This window comes from Sus scrofa, chromosome 8, assembly GCF_054392235.1.
Source record: "Sus scrofa isolate SSC_HxYL_T2T_F1_AM1 chromosome 8, Sscrofa_HxYL_maternal_Yorkshire_Landrace_v2.0, whole genome shotgun sequence".
Taxonomy (NCBI): Eukaryota; Metazoa; Chordata; class Mammalia; order Artiodactyla; family Suidae; genus Sus; species Sus scrofa.
Genome location: NC_139390.1, coordinates 61,442,931 through 61,465,023, shown reverse-complemented (window position 1 = coordinate 61,465,023; position 22,093 = coordinate 61,442,931). Strand labels below are relative to the sequence as shown.

Sequence of the window (22,093 nt, the reverse complement as noted above, 5' to 3'; positions counted from 1 at the left end):
TCCTAGTAGGTGTGAAGTGGTATCTCATTTTGGTTTTGATTTGCATTTCCCTAATGACTAAAGATGTTGAGATTCTTTTCTTATGCTTATTATTATTATTACTGCTTTTCAGGGCTGCACTTGTGGCATATGAAGGTTCCCAAACTATGGGTTGAATTGGAGCTGCAGCTGCCAGCCTACACTACAGCCACAGAATGTCGGATCTGAGCCACATCTGCAAACTACACCACATCTGAAGGCAACGCCAGATCCTTAACCCACTGAGTGAGGCCAGGGATTGAACTTGCAACCTTATGATTCATAGTCGGATCTGCTTCCACTGTGCCACAATGGGAACTCCTCTTATGCTTGTTGTATAGCTTCTTTGCAGGGATGTCTATTCAAGTTTCTTGTCCATTTTTTAATTGGGTTTAATTTTTAATTGTATTTTTGTTACTGATTTGTAGGAATTCTTTATGGTGAAGCCTTATCATATGTATAATCTGCAAATATTTTCTTTTATTCTGTAGGTTTGTCTTTCACTTTCTTGATAGTGTTCTTTGATGTAAAATAACTCTGTTGAAGTCCAATTTATCTATTTTTTCTTTTGTCGCTCTTGTTTTGATGTCATAAAAAAATCCATTGCCAAATCCAAGGTCCTGAAGATTCGCCCCTATGTCTTCTCCTAGGAGTTTTATGCTTTTAGTTTTATATTCACACCTATTTTAAGGATATTCATGTGGTGCAAGATAAGGGTTCAACTTCACTCTTTTGCATGTAGACATCCAGTTGCCCTGTCGCAAGACATGTTTCTACAATATTTTCTTATCCTCTCTGAAAACTTGGGACCATCTTGTCCTGCTTTACTTTACTCCATCTTCCTGCTTGAAAAACAGTCACAGTGATGGTAAATGACTTAAGCTTAAGAACAAAGACCTAAAGGCATAAGTTATTCATAGGGTCAGCTGAATGAAGACATAATGTGTTGGTCTAGGCATGCTGGACCTGTGCAGATTGGCATGCCATTTGCACAAACATGATATGTCCTCTAAAGAATAAGAGAAAGAAGAACCTCATGGCCCCAAGTGGTTTATGAGTGGTTGTTAGCTGAATATGCATTAGCAAAGAGAACCAAGGTGCAAACCTAGGCACCTGGGTTTCCACAGATAGGCATGCTGTTTGTGGAAGCACAGTGAGGATTCTCTGAAATGCTATGCATAGATAGCTGACGCCAAGCTTCCTCAAATGCTAATGATTGTTAAATGCCTAAAGGTCAGAATAAAAGCTTAATCAGCAACAGGCTATGTGACTTTTAAAATAACTTAAAAAAACTATATCCTGAACCTGCAACTCCCTCCTCACTTGATGTAATCCTAAAGAGTACAGTAAAGAGTGTGGTTTCTTGAGGTGGGCGCTCTTGGTCCCTGAGACCTTGAGTCCCTGGTTCCCACTTTTACTTAAGATAAATGTCTCTGTGTCTTGTTTTATGTTAACTCTTTTCCTTAAGTTTCATAGCACCCGTTCTTCAGCCCCATCCTGCTGAGCTGGTCTTGGCATTGTCCCAGCACAATTTGCTGAAGAGATTTTTTTTTTTCTCTTTGAATGAACTTGGCATCCCTGTCAAAAAATCTGTTGACCATAGATGTATGAGTTTATTTCTGAACTCTCAATTCTATTCTCTTTGTCCTTATATGTTGTCTATCCCTATGCCAGTAGGATACTGCTTTGCAGTAAGTTTTGAACTTGGGAGGTGTGAGGCCTCCCACTTGGTCCTTCTTTTTCAGTTGTTTGGCTACGTGGGGGCACCTGCAAGTCCATATGAGTTTGAGGAGTCACTTCATTTCTGCAGGAAAAAAAAAAGCCATTGGAATTTTGATGGGGATTACATTGGTCTGTAGATTGCTTTGGGTAGTATTTTCATCTTGAGAATATGAAATCTTCCTGAACATGAACAAGGAATGTATTTCTACTTATTTAGACCTTCTAAGACACTGCTTGGTACTCTTGAGTAGAATACTCATTTAGGCAAAACCATCTAACTCCTGCCAAAGAACACATAGGCAAAAGTCCCAAATATTGAATGATTGCATTAAACACATTTCACTGCAGTTCACAAGGTATCACTTTATTTCATATAAATAACGGTCACTGATGAAGGGAAAAAAATCATGACTCTCAACATTTACTTAGGGAACATTTTCACAATACACCGAGGAAGGAATGTGGTATACATATTCAGAGTGGCAGGGGACACAGGGACAGACACACTAGATTGAAAGCATAAAAGCATATTCGCATAAGGACCAAGCAGTCCTTGTTGTTGGAGGACCAGATAGAATCATCATTAATGTAGGTAGAATCAAAGTTCACAATTTGTAAGTCTTTCTTAAGATATGCATGATTGAGCTTGTTTACAGTTCGAGCAAAGGCATATTTAGAAGCACAACTGTAGGCTTCCAAACTGTACACTTTCTTGAAGTGCAGATCAAAAAATGGATTGTCCTAGAAGAGAAAAAGAGAGACATGATTTTGTTTGTTGCCAGCAAAGTAGCTGGATTTCCTTCATTCTCTCATATTCTCTTGTATATATTTATTGCTTTTAGAGTGTTAGTACCACACATAATTCCAAAATCTACAAATGAGCTTTCCAAAGCTACCGGCTTCAAACATACTGTTTCTAAAATGAACAATAAGAAAGAATATTTTTGGAGCATCTTTTTTTTTTTTTTTTTTTTTGTCTTTTTAGGGCCATACCTGTGGCATATGAAAGTTCCCAGGCCAGGGATAGAACTGGAACTGCAGCTGCCAGCCTACACCACAGCCATAGCACTGTGGGATCTGAGCCATGTCTGCGACCTACACCACAGCTCATAGCCACACCGGATTCTTAACCCACTGAGCGAGGCTAGGGATTGAACCTGTGTCCTCACAGAGAAAATGTTGGGTCCTTAACCCTCTGAGCCCCAAGGGGAACTCTGCATCTGTGATTTTTCAGTTATGCCCGTAAAATGTGTGTCAGAATGTGCAGTTATCAAGCCTTCTCAGGGCAGTAAATTTGAGAGGATGGATCGGGATGGAAAAAGAGAATAAACCCACTTATAGACTTCCACCGGGAGAAAAGGTTTCTCTTTTCTCTACTAGGAAGTTGGTCCCTCGTGCTATTTCAGTAGTAGAAGGGGGAAATACAGAATGGCTACTTAGCTTTTGGAATCAATAGATCACCAACTTGCTGACTGTAAAGTTAATAGCAAGAAATTACTTTTAAATTTGAAGGCAGGAGCTCCTGTCATGGCTCAGCGGCAACGAATCTGACTAGCATCCATGAGGACTCAGGTTTGATCCTTGACTTCACTCAGTGGGTTAAGGATTTGGCATTGCCATGAGCTGTGGTGTAGGTCACAGATGAGACTTGGATCTGGCATTGCTGTGGCTGTGGTGTAGGCCGGCAGCTGTAGCTCTGATTGGACCCCTAGCCTGGGAACCTCCACTTTTGTGGGTGTGGCCCTAAAAAGACAAACAAACAAAAAGAATCAAAGGCAAGGATCATTAAATCATTTGGCCCAAACTGACAAATTACTAAAGACTGACTCATTGGATTGCTTCAGGCTCTGTGCTTCTAGTGGAGATGTTTGAGGGGGAAAGAGTAGGCATTATATCTGATCTTGGTCCTACCTGTTAAAATAATAATAATCACTACTGTTACTAATAGCAGTAATAACAATGACTTGCGTTAGAAAGTGGTTTTCAGTTTACAAAATGCGTTCACATTCATTATCTAACTTCTAACTCTGTTTGAGGGCAGAGGTTTTGAATTATTTATCTTTTGTGTTCTTGGTGCTTATCTGTGGTAAATACTAAGTTCTCAACAAATGTGTGTTGAACTGATCTGAATTCTTCCAATAAAAAGAGAAGTGGAGGTAAATGTTGCCCTAAATGGTAAGGAGGCAGAGAGAGACCAAAACACGTATTTGTTACCATGTGGTGTGTAAAGTTTACATACAAACAACTTACATGCTTGCAATTTCTTTTTTAAATAGGAAAGTTCTTGCAAGATGCAGGAAAAAGAACTAGGGTTTTGAAGTCGGACAACTGTTTTGACTCTGATGTAGTGGTGGGCAAAGTGTTTATCGGATTTGGCTCTCACATCTTAGATAGGGTTGCTATGAAGTTTGCATGAGATGAATCACATAAACTGTGATACTGGTGTGGAGCTTAATGAATGACATTTCTCGTTCCAAAATCTGCCCTCAAAGACTGTGATACTGGTGTTAATACAAGCTTGCTTTACACTGTTAAACTTGTTTCTAAACAAAACAACACATTTAAAAAAGAATAGACAAGGGTGATGTGATTTTAAGTGCAGTGTTCCCCTAGTCACACCTTAAAAATATTTCCCAGCTGTCACAATTGCAGATGCGAAGACATGGCTGAGGAAAATCTCAGTAAAAGGAAATCACACCCGTTTGATCACCAGACACCAGTCACTCTCTCTATGTACCTTCCCCACCAAACCACTGACTTCTTATCATGTAGACAGTATCCTTCTTGCTTTTGAGATGTTTGGAGAGGCTTAGGTTTTGCTGTTAGCCTGATAATTGAAGCCTCAGCAGGCATGAGCATAGACTAAAGTCTGTCCGTCTGTCTGTCCCTCACTGCTTCCCTTTCTTCCTTCCTTCCTCTTTCTCCCCCTCCTCTCTCTCTCTTTTGATAGAGCTAAAAGAGAACCTCACAGTTCATTCAGTAACCTCCTGTTTATAACAGATTAGAATGTAATGTAATGTGATGGTGAATAATAGCTTCCAGAGGGGTGAAGCCCAGGTCACACGTGAAGTGATTAGCAGAGCCACTGCAAGAATCATGCTCTCCATCGGCCCAGCCCTCTTTCTTGCCACGTCATCCTGTCTCCTGTTGCACCCTGTCAGTCTCTAAATCCCCAGTCATTTTGATTTCTGCTTCATAAAGTGCCTTCAATCTCAATTCCCTTCCATTTGAAAGTTGACAATTTTCTGGCTTGAAATAGATCTATTTAAAACTGTATCATTGCTACTGAAAAAAAAAAAAATACATGCTGACTCCTGAGGATTTGGTTATAAGAGGGAGGAGAAGTGGAAATTCCCAGAACAACTGAGATATTTTTACTTCACCCACAGAAATGTTTAGAAGAACAACTCTTTGGTTTTTATAGGTTTTCTTCAGACAATTTAATATTTTAGGTCCTAAAGTGATGAGAAAAATAGAAATACTCAATTTCTCTTTTGTATCTGGTTCACCATCAAAGATAATGATCTTCAAATGGGAAAGAGAAGAATTAAAGCCCGGAAAGGTGAGGGGAAAATAAGAGCAGAGTTAGCCGCCTGCCATGAATGCAGCTGACGGCTTTCTCACCCCCAGGTACCGACCGAACTTGTAGAAAGTAATATGACATCAGTAATGTCTGAGAAATTGAGTAAAAAATAACAAAATGGTTAAAAAAAAAAGAGGTGGGATGTTTAATTCCTTAAAATACAGATCAGGAAACTTGACATTGATTTCTGATAAAATTTAATGCAGTATAGAAATTTTGGCAGATACATAAAAGTATATGGAAGAAAAGAATTAAAAAATTTGTAATCCTATCAAACTGAGATAATTATCATTAAAGTACTTGTTTGTTTCTTATCTAATATACACATACCTATATATATAATACTTACATATAAGCATATATATGTATTAAAATTTAAGATTCAGCTTTCATTTTCTAATACTATGATAGATTATGCAAAATGATGTAATATTATAGAAGTTTTGAATTCAGCTAACTTTTTTTTTTTTTGTCTTTTGTCTTTTTAGGGCCACGCCTGAGACATATGGAGGTTCCCAGGTTAGGGCTTTACTAGGAGCTGTAGCTGCCGGCCTACACCACAGCCACAGCAACGTGGGGTCAATGTCTGCAACCTAAGCCACAGCTCACGGCAACGAGGGATCCTTAACCCACTGAACAAGGCCAGGGATCAAACCCGCGTCCTCATGGATACTAGTTGGGTTCATTAACTACTGATGGGAACTCCTCAGCTAACTTTTTTTTTTTTGTCTTTTTGCCATATGTCGCGGGCCACTCCCGCGACATATGGGAGGTTCCCAGGCTAGGGGTCTAATCGGAGCTGTAGCCACCAGCCTACACCAGAGCCACAGCAATGCAGGATCTGAGCCGCATCTGCGACCTACACCCCAGCTCATGGCAACGCTGGATTATTAACCCACTGAGCAAGGGCAGGGATTTAACCCTCAACCTCATGGTTCCTAGTTGGATTTGTTAACCACTGCGCCACGACGGGAACTCCCTCCTCAGCTAACTTTTTAAAAATTTATTAAATGATGAAAAATTTTGTTCTGAGGTATTCTTTTGATTTTTAATGGTGGTATAATGTTCCAGCATATTGAGATGCAAAAATATATTTATTTCCTAAGTGTCGAACATTGAGGTAGAATCTATTATCAGAAAAATGCTCTGTGTGGTTACTTAGGAAAGAAAACAATGAAATCCAGCATATGTTTTCACCAGGAAGTCATGCCAAACTCCCCAGGTTTTAAAAACAGGATTCCTAGTTAATAAGACAATAGCAGATAATATATGTTGATTCCAATAATGATCTTAAGGGCAAAATTTAGATATTCAGACTGACACAGCCTGGGGCCTGGGACTCTCCACTGCAGTGGCTGCAGTGCTGACACCTGGACAAACACTTCCTCCAGCAGCCAAGTGCAGAGAACTGTAAGGCACCAAACAAACAAACAAGCTGTGTGCATGCAGTTTGGGCAAATTATGTACAACAGGATACACAAACCCTCAAAAAGACCACTTCTGAAGAGCTGAGAGCTAAAGTGGGGGACTTGCACCCCCCTGCATGCAACCAGGGGAGGGGGGCAGACCACTGAGGCCACCCCTCCAGCCCCCCTCAATATAAGGAACCAGCTTGTCCCCATGGAGCAGGCAAGGGAAGCTGCTGCTTGTGGTCATGTCCCAACGGAGCAGGGGCCTCAAAATAAAGCCTTGCCTGACTTTGTTGTTTGGCCTCTTAGCAGTTTCTACTGATTAAGGAAGGCCAAAACCCAGGTCGTTAACAAGATTAGATAAGTAAGTCCGTAAGGCAGAATTAAGTGCTTATATCCACGTAACACCACTGTGTCCTCAGAGCCTGGCGGGCCTGGCATGCCGTACGTTCTCAGTAAATGACTAAATACATGAAGCTGTGAGATGGTAAACCACCAGGCCAAAGAAGACAAATTAACAGATTTCTAGGTAAAGTGTAGCTTCATCGCTGAATAGTTGTTTGACCTTGGGCAAATCAGTTAATCTCTTTAAGTCTCATTTTCCTCATCTGTAAATCAGGAGTTCTAACAAAGTTTTGTGATAATTATGTAAAATTATATATGGAAAGAACTTTGTGTGGTTTCTGGCACCTGAAAAGAATTTCCTGAGTGTGAACTGGTAGCAGGTACACTAGTAGTGGTAGGTATAGTGGTAGTAATGATAACTTGTCAATTACCTAGAGGCGTGCACGTAGTCCTGCCTGCTTCATCGTCTTTTATTATTGACCGGTGCTCATTTAATCTGCATCTGACTGCAGTGAACAATAAAAAATCAAAATGTAGATTTGGTAGCTAGGAGCAACAGGCCAAACTATGGCATTTAGTAGGATTACGTATAAATGAGTTTTGGAGTTCCCTGATGGCCTTGTGGTTAAGGATCCAGTATTGTCACTGCTGTGGTGTGGGTCACTGCTTTGGCATGGGTTCGATCCCTGGGGAACTTCTACATGCCATGGGTGTGGCCAAAATAATAAGTGAGTTTAAATTCTAATTCATCCAACAGTAACAGAAATATTTATCGAGCGCCTGATATCTATCAGGCAGAAGGCTGCAGTAAAAGATGAAAAGTCATTGTTGCAGGTTTTTAGGAGCTGTCCATCCAGATGGAGACAGAGTAAGCCAACATTGGCAGTTTGTGGAGTACTTACTCCACGATGCAGTAGGGCCGTGGGGCAGAGGACACCAGAGGACTTTAGCCCTGGGGGTGGGGGTGGGGGCTGGGAGTGGGGGCAGGGCTGGGGGCTGGGGTGGTCAGGCATTCTGAGCCCCAAGAGTCAGTAGTGAAGCACTGTGGCTGCGTGAAGTTTAAGGAGGAATGACCAGAGATAAAGGAGTCGGCTCCCCTGGGCCTTTATTTGGATTTTATTCTGTGTCCATAAAAGGAATGTGGCAGATCTGGTTAAACGTCATTTTATGCCCCAAAGACCTGAGGTCTGAGTTAAGTGTTTAGTAGAAATAAGGAATTCAGATCAAGGAAATACAAACTGGCCACAGTATAGTATACTAAAGTATAGTATATAATTCTGAAAAAAAAAAAAAAAAAACCCAAAGCATCTCCAAGGAGAGAAAATGGCAATTAGAGAAGGGTGTGGAAGGAACATAGGAGAAATTGCAGCAGTGTTTCAATTGTCCGGTCCTGTCATCTTATTGGGCCTTGGGGTGAATGCTGTTTAAAGAATGAAATGGGTACACTTAACCTAGAAAAGAACAAACTTGAGGGGACATTATATTGTCTTCAAACATTGGAAGGGCTGCTATGTGAAAGGAGGGTTTGCTCCAAATGGCAGAGCTAAGATGGATGGGTGGGTGTCGTGGTGAAGCAGAGTCTGGTTAAACAGAGATAGGAAATGTGAAAATAAAGGGTGGCAATCCACAGATGGAATGGATTTCCTCACGTGGTAATGAGCTCCCTACCAGGAGGAGAGTTCAAGTTTATGTGGAGAGATAAACGTATACACCCTTCTCCCACCTTCTACACTGACTGTAGGACTTCCAGGAGGTTTGGATCCTTCTGGAAGGTCAGCTGTTTAACTGACAGTAAAATTTGAAGATGAAGGAAGGAATCCCCACAACTGGAAGAAGAAATTGGGCTTCAGAGTGAGGACTGGTAGGAAAGTCAGCTGTTTAAAGTTTCAGACCTGACTGTACAATTGTGTTTCACCTGCTAAGAAGCTCTTGGGAAAGATGCTTTTAAATCTAATAGGTGAAATTCAAATTTAAACTCATAAAAACAGGACAAACAAACCAGCAGGTTGTCCTGGCAGATTAAACCATACCACTTAAGAACAATATGTCATCTTCACACTTAGCACGTGCCAGAAATACATGAAGTAGGATATTGAAAATAAGGCCTCCAGCATATTGATCCCACAGCTCCCTTATAAAAATGACACTTACTGTATCTGCTTCTTTTCCATCGATCATCTGCAGATCGTTCAAAGACCACTTTTTCGTTACTTCGTATTTTTCATCTAAACCTACTCTGTAGTGTTTCACCATAATGATTTTTACTTCTTCATTTTTGGTCACTGTAGGACAGAAGAACACTTAGTTTACATAGACTTTTAGAAGATAATCAATTATTCATCAAGTCATACTTTTCAGTATTTATGCACCTCCTTCTCGTATAGTGAGCTTGAGCATACTTTATACGTACACTCCAGGTGTGAACCCTGAGGTATCTGAACCTTCAGTAAGTATCCCCTCCAATCTGCTCAGTGTGTGAACTTTATTTTTGCTACAGTTGTGGTCATGTACAGCCGCAGTGATGTCTGTCAGATGGAACCCCGAGCTATGTGCTTTCAGCTATGAGCTTTGTGGTGGAAAATGGAGTTCAGCTCAGGGCAGGAAATAAGAGGCTTAGTGTTAGCATACAACCAGTGCCAAAGTGTTTACCAGAACAAATTGGAATTTTAATTTATGACAATAGAAGAAAATGAGGTCAGGCAAGTAAACAGTTCTGCTCACACAGCAAATCAGTGTTGAGGCACCATTCAAATACTACTGTGCACTTTCTCCTAAAGCTGCTGTGAGATTTTTGATGTAGAAGTGCTTGCAACACAGCTACTGTTGATCCATGTAGTGGTGTTGAAGATTTTTAATCCTCTCTAGTGTGTCTCCAAAATCCTGGTATTCAAAATGTGCTCTTGAGACAAAACTTTTAGTATTATACTTCAAAAGGTGTGGGAAAATCATTGCTTATTTTCTGTTAACAAAATGAGGGAAATAATTTCCTAGCCTTAAAATCATTGTCTTTGGTCTCATATGAACACATTGGAAGGATTAACATTGGAAGTTCCGTGGCTCAGTGGTAACAAACCCAACTAGTTAGTATCCATGAGGACGCAGGTTCAGTCTCTGGTCTTGCTCAGTGGGTTAAGGATCTGGCGTTGCTGTGAGCTGGGGTGTAGGCCAGCAGCTGTAGCTCTGATTTGACCCCTAGTCTGGGAACTTCCACATGCCACAGGTGTAGCCCTAAAAAAAAAAAAAAAAAAAAAGGAAGGATTAACATTAATGTTAGAGCTCCTGAACTGAAAGTTATTACTGAGTTAAGGAGAATTTCCTGGGTATCCACAATTTGCCTGACAGAACTGTTACAAATGCCTCAGAGGTACAAGTATGAGACATAGTCCCTGCCCTGTAGAAACTTATGGTTTTTTTGAAAAGACAAGCCTAATACATATGTGTCATATAAAATATACATTTTAAATGTATACAGGTGTATTGTAAAGAGTTGGCAGTGGCCACTGAATATCTTAAACTTTCTTTCAAGATGGATGATGTTGGAGTTCTTGCTGTAGTGCAATGGGATCGTCAGCTTCTTTGCAGCACCAAGGATGCAGGTTCAGTCCCCGGGGCCAGCTCAGTGTGTTCAAGGATCCAGCATTATCACAGCTGCAGTGTGGGTTGCAATTGCAACTTGGATCTGCTCCCTGGCCCAGAAATTCCACAGGCTGCAGGGCGGCCAAAAAAAAGGTGGATGATATCACTTGGAGATGTTGTCAGCTTGTTCTGCCTTCTAAGAGCAAGACTGGGGTTTTAGAAAGTACCACTTTGGCTTGCCCTCCTAGTTAATATTAAAACAATGTTATTACACTATAACCATAGAGATAGAAAAGCGATATGGAGCAGACTCTCTGTCCACCAAGAGTTCGGAGAAGGGAGAGGCCTGGAATAATTAAGGAATTATACATGAAGAAGAATTTGAGATAGAGCTTCAGAGTTAGTCCAGTTAGGAAAGGCAGGGATGATTGAAGGTGTTCCAAGAAAAAGGGGCACATGATGAAATTAGTGGAAACTAGAAGCTGGGCTTCCCCAGGTAGGATTAGGGAAAGTGGACCGAGTGTATAGACTGATTGGTATTAGGATCCGGTGGACAATAAGATCAACCAGGGTGTGCAAATATTATGAAAAGTGACAGAAACCACTGTGGACTCGTGGTGTCTAAGCCGCTCTCTGGTGGGGGACTGGGAGTCCGGCCTGGACAGTGAGGGCTCCAGAGCTGGGGCTGGCTGAGGGGTAGCATCCTCTGAAACATGGCTGATACTTAGATGAAGGCAACCTGGGGAACCAAGAGCTCGATGGATCTGAGTTGTCTCCTAGAGAAGGGGTCTGAGCAGGCACACGGATCTAAGAGAGCGCTGTGGCCGGGTTTGGTGAAAGCTCGCGCAGTCCTAGGCAGCAAGTCTCTCTCCCCCTTGAACAGGAGGGTAATACAGTGGTGCCCTGCTAGAGGAGGGTTTTTCTGGAATCACTGGTGCCCAGGATAGTTGAAGAAGGAAAGAAAGAGGAGCTGGAGGCCCTAGAAGAGGCAGTGCATCTTAGTGGGCTCTGGCATTAGACATTCTGGACTCAAAGCATGACGCCACTGCCTGCAGTGTGGTCTGAGCTAGTTATGTCATCGCTGGAGAGTTAAAGCTCAGTTTTCTTCCATTGTAAAGTGGACATCAGAGTGATACAGCACATAGGGTGTCAAGATTCAAGATAAATTATATAAATGACTTAGGATATTATTATTTTTTGGGCTGCACCTGTGTCATATGGATGTTCCCCAGCTAGGAGTCGAATTGGAGCTGCAGCTGCCAGCCTACACCACAGCCACAGCAATGTGGGATCCAAGCCACACCTATGACCTACACCAACAGCTCACCACAACACCAAATCCTTAACCATTCAGTGAGGCCAGGGATCAAACTCACATCCTCATGGATACTAGTTGGGTTTGTTTCCTCTAAGCCACAACAGGAATTCCCTAAATGACTTAGGATAGTGCCTGGTTTAGAGTAATTGTTTTTGGTTTGCTTTGCTTTGTTTTATGAGGCTGTTCTTGGAATCCAGGCATAGGATGTGGGCAATGGAAACAGAAATGATAAATCTAAGTAAGATTTCAAACGAGGCATTGACAACACTGGATAGAAACGACGCTGGATGGAAACCAAAATAGGCAGGTCTGGAGGGGGAGCTGGGTGGATGGAAGAGGGAGTTTAGCTTTTGACATACAGATGAGGTCCATAAACGATCTCAGAAGAGGAGGAGATGGAAGTTTACAGTTTAGGAGAGGAGATAAGACTTGGGGCTTTTCTGTGTGAATGGGTTTCCAAGACTCGGTTTATTGGAGAAGCGCAGAGGGAAGAGGTGAGACAGAGTGGAGGGAAAAAAGGTGCCAGCCTAGAAGTCTGAGCAGCGGCTGTCAGAAAAGAGCCGAGGAAATGCAAAGCCCAGAGAATTTCTGAAATTTGGAGACAATCCCATGGCATGCTTTGCTGGGTAATGATTCAAGTCAGTCCAGACTCCGACTTGGGCAGAGCAGTGATTTCTTTACTGAGGCACCTTCTTCAGACGGGGGAGGCAGAAGACTGGCCGAGGGCCCCTTCCTGGACTAGCTAGTACTGGGGGCCAACCGGGGGCCACTTCCTGCGTTAAGTGTGGCTCAGGAAAGAAATAGGAAGAGAATAAAGGCTATGATTTAGATCACAAATTCCAGGAGCTTGGAGGAGGAGGGGTTGCACCTTTCTGAGGACAAAAGGTGTGTCCTGGAGGGACCTAGTGGGGATGGTCTTAACTTGGGAAAGAAAACTGGTTCGGAGTCTGTGAGTCTCCTGACATTCTGCAAAAGTTGGTGGGGTTCTGCCCATGGACAAGCTTCTCCAGCCCTAAAAAAAGATCTACTTCCACTGGTCTAGATGTTAGCTTTGGGAAGAGGAAGAGGAAGAAGAAAGAGAAGAGAAGCCATCAGGCTGGGCTGTTGAAGTGGACGCGTGGTTAATTCTGTCACACTTAGGAAGGCCGGGATATTGGAGGCAGTTCCTTCTGCTAGTGGACAGTGGTCTGCCCAGACCATTCTGGCGCTGGCTACTTAGAAGTGGGAGCAGATGGGGAGGAGGAAACTGACTACAGTGTAAAAATGTAATTCCAAGCAACTCGTCCTCCTCAGCTAGTTAGGACAAGCAGCTAATTGGCTGCATTCCCACTGGTTTGTTTCACTAATCTAATAAATATGTGCGTGCCCCTTTGGCGCAAAGCCCTGCGCTAGGCAGTGAAAACGTGAATCCCATGGGGCACCGTTCCTGCGCTCGCAGAGACTCGAGTTGGGACTTGAGAAGGAAAGTGCCTGTGGCAGAGGGTGGACAGTGTATAATAGGAATGTGGAAAGGGCCAGCTTCAGCCCACTAGGGTCAGAGGAGCTTCTGGAAGGAGGTTATCTGAGTGGTAGAGGGTTGGGGAGTTAGCAGTACAAAGAAAGGCGTCAAGGTTCTTTGAGAACAGCGCGCATTGGACGCATAAACGCTGGCATCTCTCTTCCATGTCCTGCCGCGTTAGCATCCTCTGCGTGAGGTCTGCGGGTGAAGGGATGGCAGGAAGCGGGCTCGGCAGGGCTAGAGGTCCTGAGGGGCCTAGAAGGCTAGACGAAGGGGTTCAGAGATTATCCTGAAAGCCGCGTGTGGGGAAGTTTATGGAGGGGGGAAGGGGTGTCACCGAAGGACTTTGAGTGAACGGTCAGGCTTACATTTCAGAAAGTTTTCTCTGGGGGTTCTGTAAAAGAAGTGTGGGAGGGAGGGAGTAGAGAACCAGATGTCAAGATGGTCACATCTACAAGCTATCAAGTTTTCTTACATTAATGGTCACTGGTCCACCAACAACAAAATAAGAAAATAAAAAAGCATGCTTTAAAAGTCAATCTTTTGATACCATGATGCAGCACAGAGACAGTGCAGCCTCCTGAATTTGGCAAAACAGTCTCCTCTGTAGCTAAAGAGGTTCCAAGAATTGTCTTTAGCCAAGAGTCAAAGAAATCTGTTCAGGCTGGAGTTGACCCAATCTGTAATTTCCATGCTTGAATTCTGCTGCCAGCTAAAATTAAATGGCCATATCCACATTAATGCAGTGGCAAAGTGGAAACTTATCCCATTGTTTTAAAACAGAAATATGTTTATACAGTTGAAATGTTAGCGTTGGTTTCAGTAACATCAGATGTGCCACTGATTTAGTGATAACTAGACACTCGGGGAATTTCAGAATGAACCTGCTCCAGTTTCACTATTTCAGTTAGTGATGACAATCTTAACTTCATATCAGCCATTTATTCTCACTTTTAATTTCAAGATAAACATTGTCATTATAACTCCCTCTCTTATCATGGTAAAATAGTCACTATTATTCATGAGGCTAAGTGGGGAGATTGGCCAATTGAACCAATATAATTTGGCAAAAGTGGAAAAATAGCTCACAAGTAAAAGGCACAGAAATACTTTAAATAAATAAACTACTGTCATTTTTACAATCCTGGTGTTATATAATTGTTTTTATCATTGAAATTAAATAATAGGGAAAAATTCCCATGAGATATCAAAGATAAGAACTCTCAGTGAGAAGTTACCACTGTGGCTCTGTGGATTAAAAAAGGGTCCGGGGTGGCCACAGCTGTGTTATAGTTGCACCTGCAGCTTGGATTCAGTCCTTGGCCTGGGAACTTCCATATGCTGTGGGTGTGGCCGTTTAAAAAGGAAAAAGGTCTCAGTGAAAATGTTTTAATGTGTTAGTGATGTCTTGGGGCCATTGAGAATGCTATTGTTGATTTTATCAAAAAAGTAACTTTGAAAAAATTTTCTAGAAATATTTTTTATGAAATGCATTTTGGGACTATACTGGGGACTATAGGTTTGATGTCTGTGTCCCCCTCCCCCAAATTCTATGTGGAAATCCTAACCCGCAAGGTTACTCCTCAGGAGCTGAGGTCTATGGGAGGTGATTGGGTTGTGGGGGCTTTTGGGAATGATAGCCGTGTCCTTATAAGAGACCCTGGGGAGGTGCCTTTCTTTTCTGCCTGCAAGGTTAGGTGACCTCAGGGAGGCCGATCCCCACCACGGACTCTACACGCACCAACACCTTGGTCGCCCAGCCTCCAGAAGTGTGAGGGGTTAGCGCCTGTGGTTTAGACACCACCTAGTCTCTAGTGTTTGGTTTCTTTTTCTTGTTAACACTCTTATTGTTAACATTTTTCTTCCTTATTTAACACTCTTATTGTTATAAGTGATTTGACAAAACTATTCGGTTCTATGGTTCACAGAGAAGTTCTCTGTTGGCATCAAAATGTAATACGTAGAGAGAATTTATGCATACTATTTTCATAATTTTAGCAAATGCCATTTATTTTCAAATTAACTTCTATGAATGGGGAGTGTTTTTCTAAACATGAGAATACTTAAAAAACCTGTATCCTTTCTGAATATGTATACAACTTTTATTTCTAAAATATATAATATATAAATATACATACTTCTATGTTTACTTATATTTTTGAGATATTTATTTCAGTATATACTATTTATATATATATACTTTAGCATATATTTTCACAATAGATACATTTTTTCTGTGTATTTTAGCGATGCAATCCTACCTTTATCTATTTGGAGTGGAGTTTATCAGGTCTGTTTTTTCCTAGTTAGGATCTGGCAGGAGAGTGCTAGGTACAGATGTAGGTGTTAGTATTTCTGTCTCAGAGGGTCCACACCGAGGCCAGACTGCTGTCCCATATCTCACAGCTAGTGGGTGGGTGAGGACAAATTGCTTCACAACAGAGGCCTGACTGTTAGCACTCCGAGGGCCGTTACAGCACGCCTGCTTCCTCCTGCCACTTATGGCCAACGCCTCCTATGCGGTTTCAAATCCTTGAGAATTTCTTTAGCTCACCTGCGTTTTCATCATCGCACAAGTGACTTGTCCCTTTCTTGTTCCCGCACATAATACAGCCCCTCCTTCTTCATAAGAAGATGCTACTGTTAACTGCCAGGGACAGTGGTGCCCTGGGCTCAGGGAAGCTACTTCCAAGGGGAAATGACCGTGTAAACCTGGAGGTTGGAGGGGATTGAGGTGCCAGGAAGTCCCCAGTGTACATCCTAGCAAACTGCAGAGCGTGGACCATAGAGCAGCAAGGTGACAGGAATCCCAGTTGTCTGCGTGTGAGACCCCACAGCTCTGCTCAGATAAACTCAAGGTTTAACTTTAAACATGTGTTCATTAGTCTGAAAAATGCATGATGGGGTTTGACTACTCTAGACTCTTGATTCTCACAAACTGAGAATGGCTGGGTTGTGGGAGATAAAGAGGAGACCATAGCTGTGCCTGTTTACTCCCAGAGGGTGGCCACCACTCAGACGGTGGCCACCACCTACCTCCAGAACTTCGAGGTGGCCTGTTTGTTCCCGGCAAGGGAACTTTTCTGAGTAAAACAGCTGGAGTCAGACATGGCAGGCCTCACATGGACATTATTTTCAAGTCTTTCTGTCTGAATGCATTTGAAATGGTCATAAGGAGATGCAGCAGGAGCTCCCTGTTCCAGGGGGTTCAGTGGCGTCATTGCTGTGGTGCAGGTTTCAGCCTTGGCCCAGGAACTTCTGCATGCCACGGGTGTGGCCAAAAAAACAAAAACAAAAACAAACAAACAAACAAAAAAAAAAACAAAAAAAAGAAAAGATGCTGCTTGGGGGAAAAGTGCTCTCAAATTGACAGGATATGAAGCTAGTCAGTGACATAGCTTATAAGTGTAACCTCTACCTCGAGTATCACAATCTGGTCTTCTCATGTCTGAGAAAACTTGTTTTTTCCTTGCTTCTTACCTGACAGAACCATTGAATTTTACTAATGAAAGAGATCACTTCCTTTACTTGGTTGTTTTCCAGGTGAGAACCCTGAACCCTAAAGAGGTTGTTTTCACACACGTGGATAATATCCCAACCCCTTGACATTACAATCCTAGTTAAAAGGGTTCCTGCCATTTAGGAAAAAAGACAGCAAGTGACCTCAGCCCAGGGTGGCTTTCTTGGAACTTGAGGATGCTGGGGAAAAAAAAACACACTCCTTTACAAAAATTTAATTCTGGGAGCTCCCCCCCCGATGCTAGATAGGACAAGTTTATTTAATTATATGATTGGAGGGTGCGTTAATAAACGTATGATAAATTAGATATAAATAATCCCTGGTAAATAATATGCATTATTGTGATTATTTTATTTTTCATAAGTTTTTCTTTAAAAAGACTTATACACTAATGTTATGTGATGAATAATTGGCTTTATAAAGTAGGATTTTAATAGGCATAAAATTATTAGATTTTTAACGTTGGAATAAGCACATTCTCTAATATCTTAAGTCAAAATACTTTAAGATACAGTGATTTGATGGTTTAAATATAATACAGTTTATAAAACTGTTTCTTTTTGCCTTTTTCTGTAATTTGATTTTTCCCTTGCTGATATGCCAAGCTGATATGCCACTTATAATTTAGACAGCAAAATACACTAGGTAAAGTTTAGATAAATGTTGCTATTCTTATTAAGTAGCTATTAGCATACTTAATAGGAATTATAGAATTTTAAAGAATTCTTAGCACTTTACTTAAAGATATTCTACTTTCCTTCCAGTCCTCCCTCTTGACAACTTTTAAAAGTTCTTCTAAGCAAATTAACGGGAAGGGGATTATAACAACTTTTCTGACCATGGTGAATGGTGTGCCTTAGGAAGCAAAGTCTGCAATGAAAACTTAGAATTTCTAAGCTCCTTTCTCCTAAGCCCCTGAAAACTATGAAAAAACATGGATTGGGAAAAGCAAATGCTGTCTCTTCAATTCAATAATGGCACAAGCATGTCTGTCTAAATTCAGCACAAAAGTTACAGGTTAGGTAAACCATGGGCCAATTTCATGAATTTTTAAATTTTAAAATATGAGTGAAAATCTTTATTTTAGTTAAATACTTCAGAGAACATTTCTTTATCCTTAAACTTCCATCTTCATGAACTAATTTCTACCATTAAAATATCATTTCTGTGAGAAAGAATTTTTAAAAGATCATTTCTCTTTTCAAAACAAGCCACCAGGAAGTCTAATTAAGCCTCGGATACAAATCTCAGGTCTTTTTTTCCTTCCTAGCATGAAAAGAAAGAACCCTGGTTGTCCAGAACGTCTGGAAATAGAGCTGTATAGCTCAATTATCCAATATGTTTAAAAATATACAGAGAGCTAGCTCTCTGTTGAATTTTTTAAAACGAGCTCTTAACGCAATAAAATTGCATACCATGCAAGTGAATTAAATAAAAGATTGGAGACTAAATAATCAAATCAGGAAAAGTACGTGCCCAGTTTCATTTCTGAACAATTAACCAAAACATTCTAAATACAAGAATTTTTTGTCTTCCCTTTTAGTACTTGAATCCAAATTCTCAATCGTGGCAGAATTCCATCACAAGATGATAACCTGTGCCGTCACTGCAAAGGAAAAGAAATACCCCAAAATGTCCCTCTACCACCCAAGCCTCTTGGGGTTATTTACATTTTGAAATATTAACAGAAAAAAAACAGATTACCTGACACACAGAGGTAATACCTATCCTGGACTGAAAACTCTATTTCGATAAATTCGTACAGATTCTGCGAGAGTGGCTTAAACAGTTTCTTCTCCAGGTCCTCCTTTACCAGTGATGACATCTCCTCCAGTGCCACCTGGCCTGAGGTCTTGGCTCCAGCTCACACTTTCTCTCCTCCTCTGCCTGGATTTTTTGTTTTGGTTTGCAGCTTCTTGCGAGTCCTGCCACCTCCCAGCCCTCACTCTCCGCTTCTCATCCCTAGCCAGACCCAGGCTCCTGAGAGCACTTGGTGCGGTCAGACCCCTGGCTGCGTATCTGCCCAGTGGCAGTGACGGCGGCGGCGGCAGCAGCACCACCGCCACTCTCCAGCATCCGGGCTGGGGCGGCTGCTCACGGAGCTTTCCTGTGGTTTGTTGATGGGGAACATGTTGGTGAGCCCCAGCAGGGGCACTTGTGGAGTGGCCCGGCTTCCCTGGCTGTAACCTCCCCCAGGCGTCAGCCTGCAGAGGAGGACCACCACTTCAGCTTGATTCCATTATGTAAATCAGCTGTCTGGCTCTATTGATTATGATCATCTTCCATTAAGAACTTTGCTGTCATCTCAGGAGACAAGCATTTGTGCTTGCTTCTAACACTTCCAATGTTTCTTTCTCTCCTGTCTTTCCCCTCCTGCAGTTCATTCAGGCCTGTGTTTCCACGAGAGTCAGCATCAACTCCCGGGTCCGAGTTATTTTTAAAATGGGCTCACTTTAATGGTGTTCATTCCTTTACTCACGAAGAAAGATTTCCTAGGTTCCTATTGGGGCAAAGCATGATCTCCGTTTCTTGGGAGGGCGAACTTCCTGTCCTCAAGAAGCTTATAATTGAATAGAGATGAGTCCACTCCATGGTTATCATGAATGTTTGAAAGTGATAAATGGCACAAGAGACAGCAGAGTCTAGAAACCGTGTTTGTCCCTGGAGAGTATCCGAGATGTGCTGGGGAAAAGATCTGGAACTTGAAGGATGAAAGTGTCCAACTGGAGTACAGGAGGAGCATGTTCTGTGGCAGGAACTTGGCAGATGAAAGCTCCCATGAGCGAACCACAGAGGGTGTTGGGAGGGCCAGAAGTAGTCCAGTTGGCCTAAGTTATGTAATGGCTGGAAGCAAAAGACAAGCGTGGAAAGGTAGGCTGGGACCAGCCTGCGAAGGGCCATTCAGGATTAATCCTCTGGATTTTATTCCATGGAAGTAGAGAGCCAATGAACATTTCTGGGCATTCGTTCATTCGACAAATATTTTTCCAGGGCTGATTTTGTGCCAGGCTCTGTTCCAGGACTGGGAATACAGCAATGAAAAAAAAAAAAAAAGGTCAATTTCTTGCTCTTGTGGAGCTTTGTGGGGTAGATGGAAAATAAACCGAGTTGGGGTCCATCCTAAGCTGTAGGTAACAGGATCTGTGGCATGTGCTGCAAAGAGGGAAGACTGTGAACAGTCTATCACAGTAGTAAGAGGTCTGCAGGTAGATGTACCCCAAGTTTAGCTCAGGCTTCAGCGGGAGGTGTCCCAGGTGCTTCTCACTTTCTGATCCTTGGACTTCAGAGCCTGACTTTGCATCCTCAAGGTGCTGTTCAGCTCCAAAGACAGGAAGAAAGAGGGACAGGGGTTGTCCTTCTCTTTTTGTGAGAAGCAAACTTTTTCTCGGGAGCAGCCAACAGACTTCCCTTTACATCTTATGAGCCTTAACTGCATCACATGGCCATCCCCAGGAAAGCAAGAATTTGTCATTTTTGATCCTATCATAGGAAGGAGGATTTTCTAACAAGGAAGAAGGGGTGGGAATGACCATAAGCAGGTAGCCACTTGTGTCTTCTATGGCTGGTCTGAAGAAAAATGGAGGTGTTCCTTGGTGGCCTAGGGGTTAAGGACCTGGCATTGTCACTGCTGTGGCTGGCATTTGATCCCTGGCCTGAGAACTTCTGTATGGCCTGGGCATGGCCAAACCAAACAAACAAACAAACAAGCAGACAAAACAAAACAAACAAAACCAATGGCATGTCTGTGGCCAGGCTGAGTTGTGGGGTTCTGGCTGAGAGGTTTCCTTTTCTGAGCCTGTTTCCTAATCTGAAGAATGATCTCTAGGCTCTTTTCCTACTTTAAAATCTGCTATTCTGATTGTGATTCTGGGAATCTATTAAAGTGATTTGGGTAAGAGGAACAGAGAACTAGTATTGTGCTTTCGGGTTTGGAAAATGGAGAAGAGAGGACGAATAAAGATGTACGTGAGTGATACAATCAATTAGCTGTGGCATCTCACCGGATGTGAACAGCAGGAGGTGGAGTCAGTACTACACAGCTGCTTTCCATTTTCACTCAGGGAATGAGTTAACAGGCTCACGTCACAGGAGGGAGGTATTCAGAGCTTTTTTACTTAAAAAAGGCTGGTGTGACAAGACAACTCATCAGTCATATTGTCATTGAAATTTAATTAGATGTTCATTTATGTGATTCTTTGTTTTATGTTTTCTCCCTACCTTGACTGTAAGTTTCAAGAAGGCAGGAGCTGCTTTTCCTGCTGACAGATACCCAGGCTGCAGGATGTAATGCCGGCTGCCAAGCGCATCCTAGGCATTCTTGCGTTCGTTTGGTCACTCAGTTTATTTGTAATTATTTACTAAAAGAACAAATAAGTGAATCAAAGAGTCTTAGAAGAACTTTTTTTTTTTTTTCTTTTGGCATAGTTGATTTTGCAGTGAAACATTCTTACAGCTGGAGTGGAGGATTGCCAGTGTCTTTTAGCTGGTCTAATAATTAAATTGACACAAGACACATAAACAGGGAAGAAAACACCAGTTGAATCCAACACATGGAGGTCTCAGAAATGGGACCCCCAAAGGGGCCAAAGCAAGCTATTTATGTATCATTTTTAGAAAAGGAATGATTACTTGTGAAGATTTAACAAAACAAAGGGGCTTGTGCTTGGGGTCTCAGACTGATGGAGAAGTGATAAAATTTGTCTCTACAGCTTTCTTAGCCTGGAATTCCCTAACTGGGGTAAGGATTTCTTTTTATCCTCCTGGTGTAGGGAGAATATTTTCACATGGGAGATTTACTTCCCACTTTTAGGAAGACAAAAGAGGGTCAGAGTGGAGTCTTTAAACATCATTTTCTTCTACTGGCTGTTTCTCAAATAACTTTATTTCAAAACTAATTAATAGGCCACTGAGGCATATTTGGGGCAGCCTGCCCTGGGCCCCAATATCAGTCTCACCCATCACTCACCCTATTCAATATCCCTTTGCTCTTGTTGCCAAGAGTGTGTGGACTGTAGTTGTGAGAGTCTCCAATGTGCTTCTGAAGGAGATGCTCCAACTTCTCCAGACAGTCTTTCTTTTTGTCTTTTTAGGGCCATACCTGCCA

The 22,093-nt window shown here is 42.1% G+C and overlaps 1 protein-coding gene across 1 annotated transcript; it reads right to left on the bottom strand.

Annotated features, from left to right (window-relative positions):
* Positions 1 to 2,214: 2,214 nt before the first annotated feature.
* On the bottom strand, positions 2,215 to 18,963 carry EXOC1L (exocyst complex component 1 like). Its single transcript, XM_013978738.3, has 3 exons — positions 18,694 to 18,963; positions 9,229 to 9,359; positions 2,215 to 2,481 (listed from the first exon to the last, which is right to left on the bottom strand). Exons 1-3 carry the CDS (start codon positions 18,812 to 18,814, stop codon positions 2,215 to 2,217), a joined length of 519 nt encoding a protein of 172 aa, XP_013834192.1. The 5' UTR covers positions 18,815 to 18,963.
* Between the last annotated feature and the right edge of the window lie 3,130 nt (positions 18,964 to 22,093).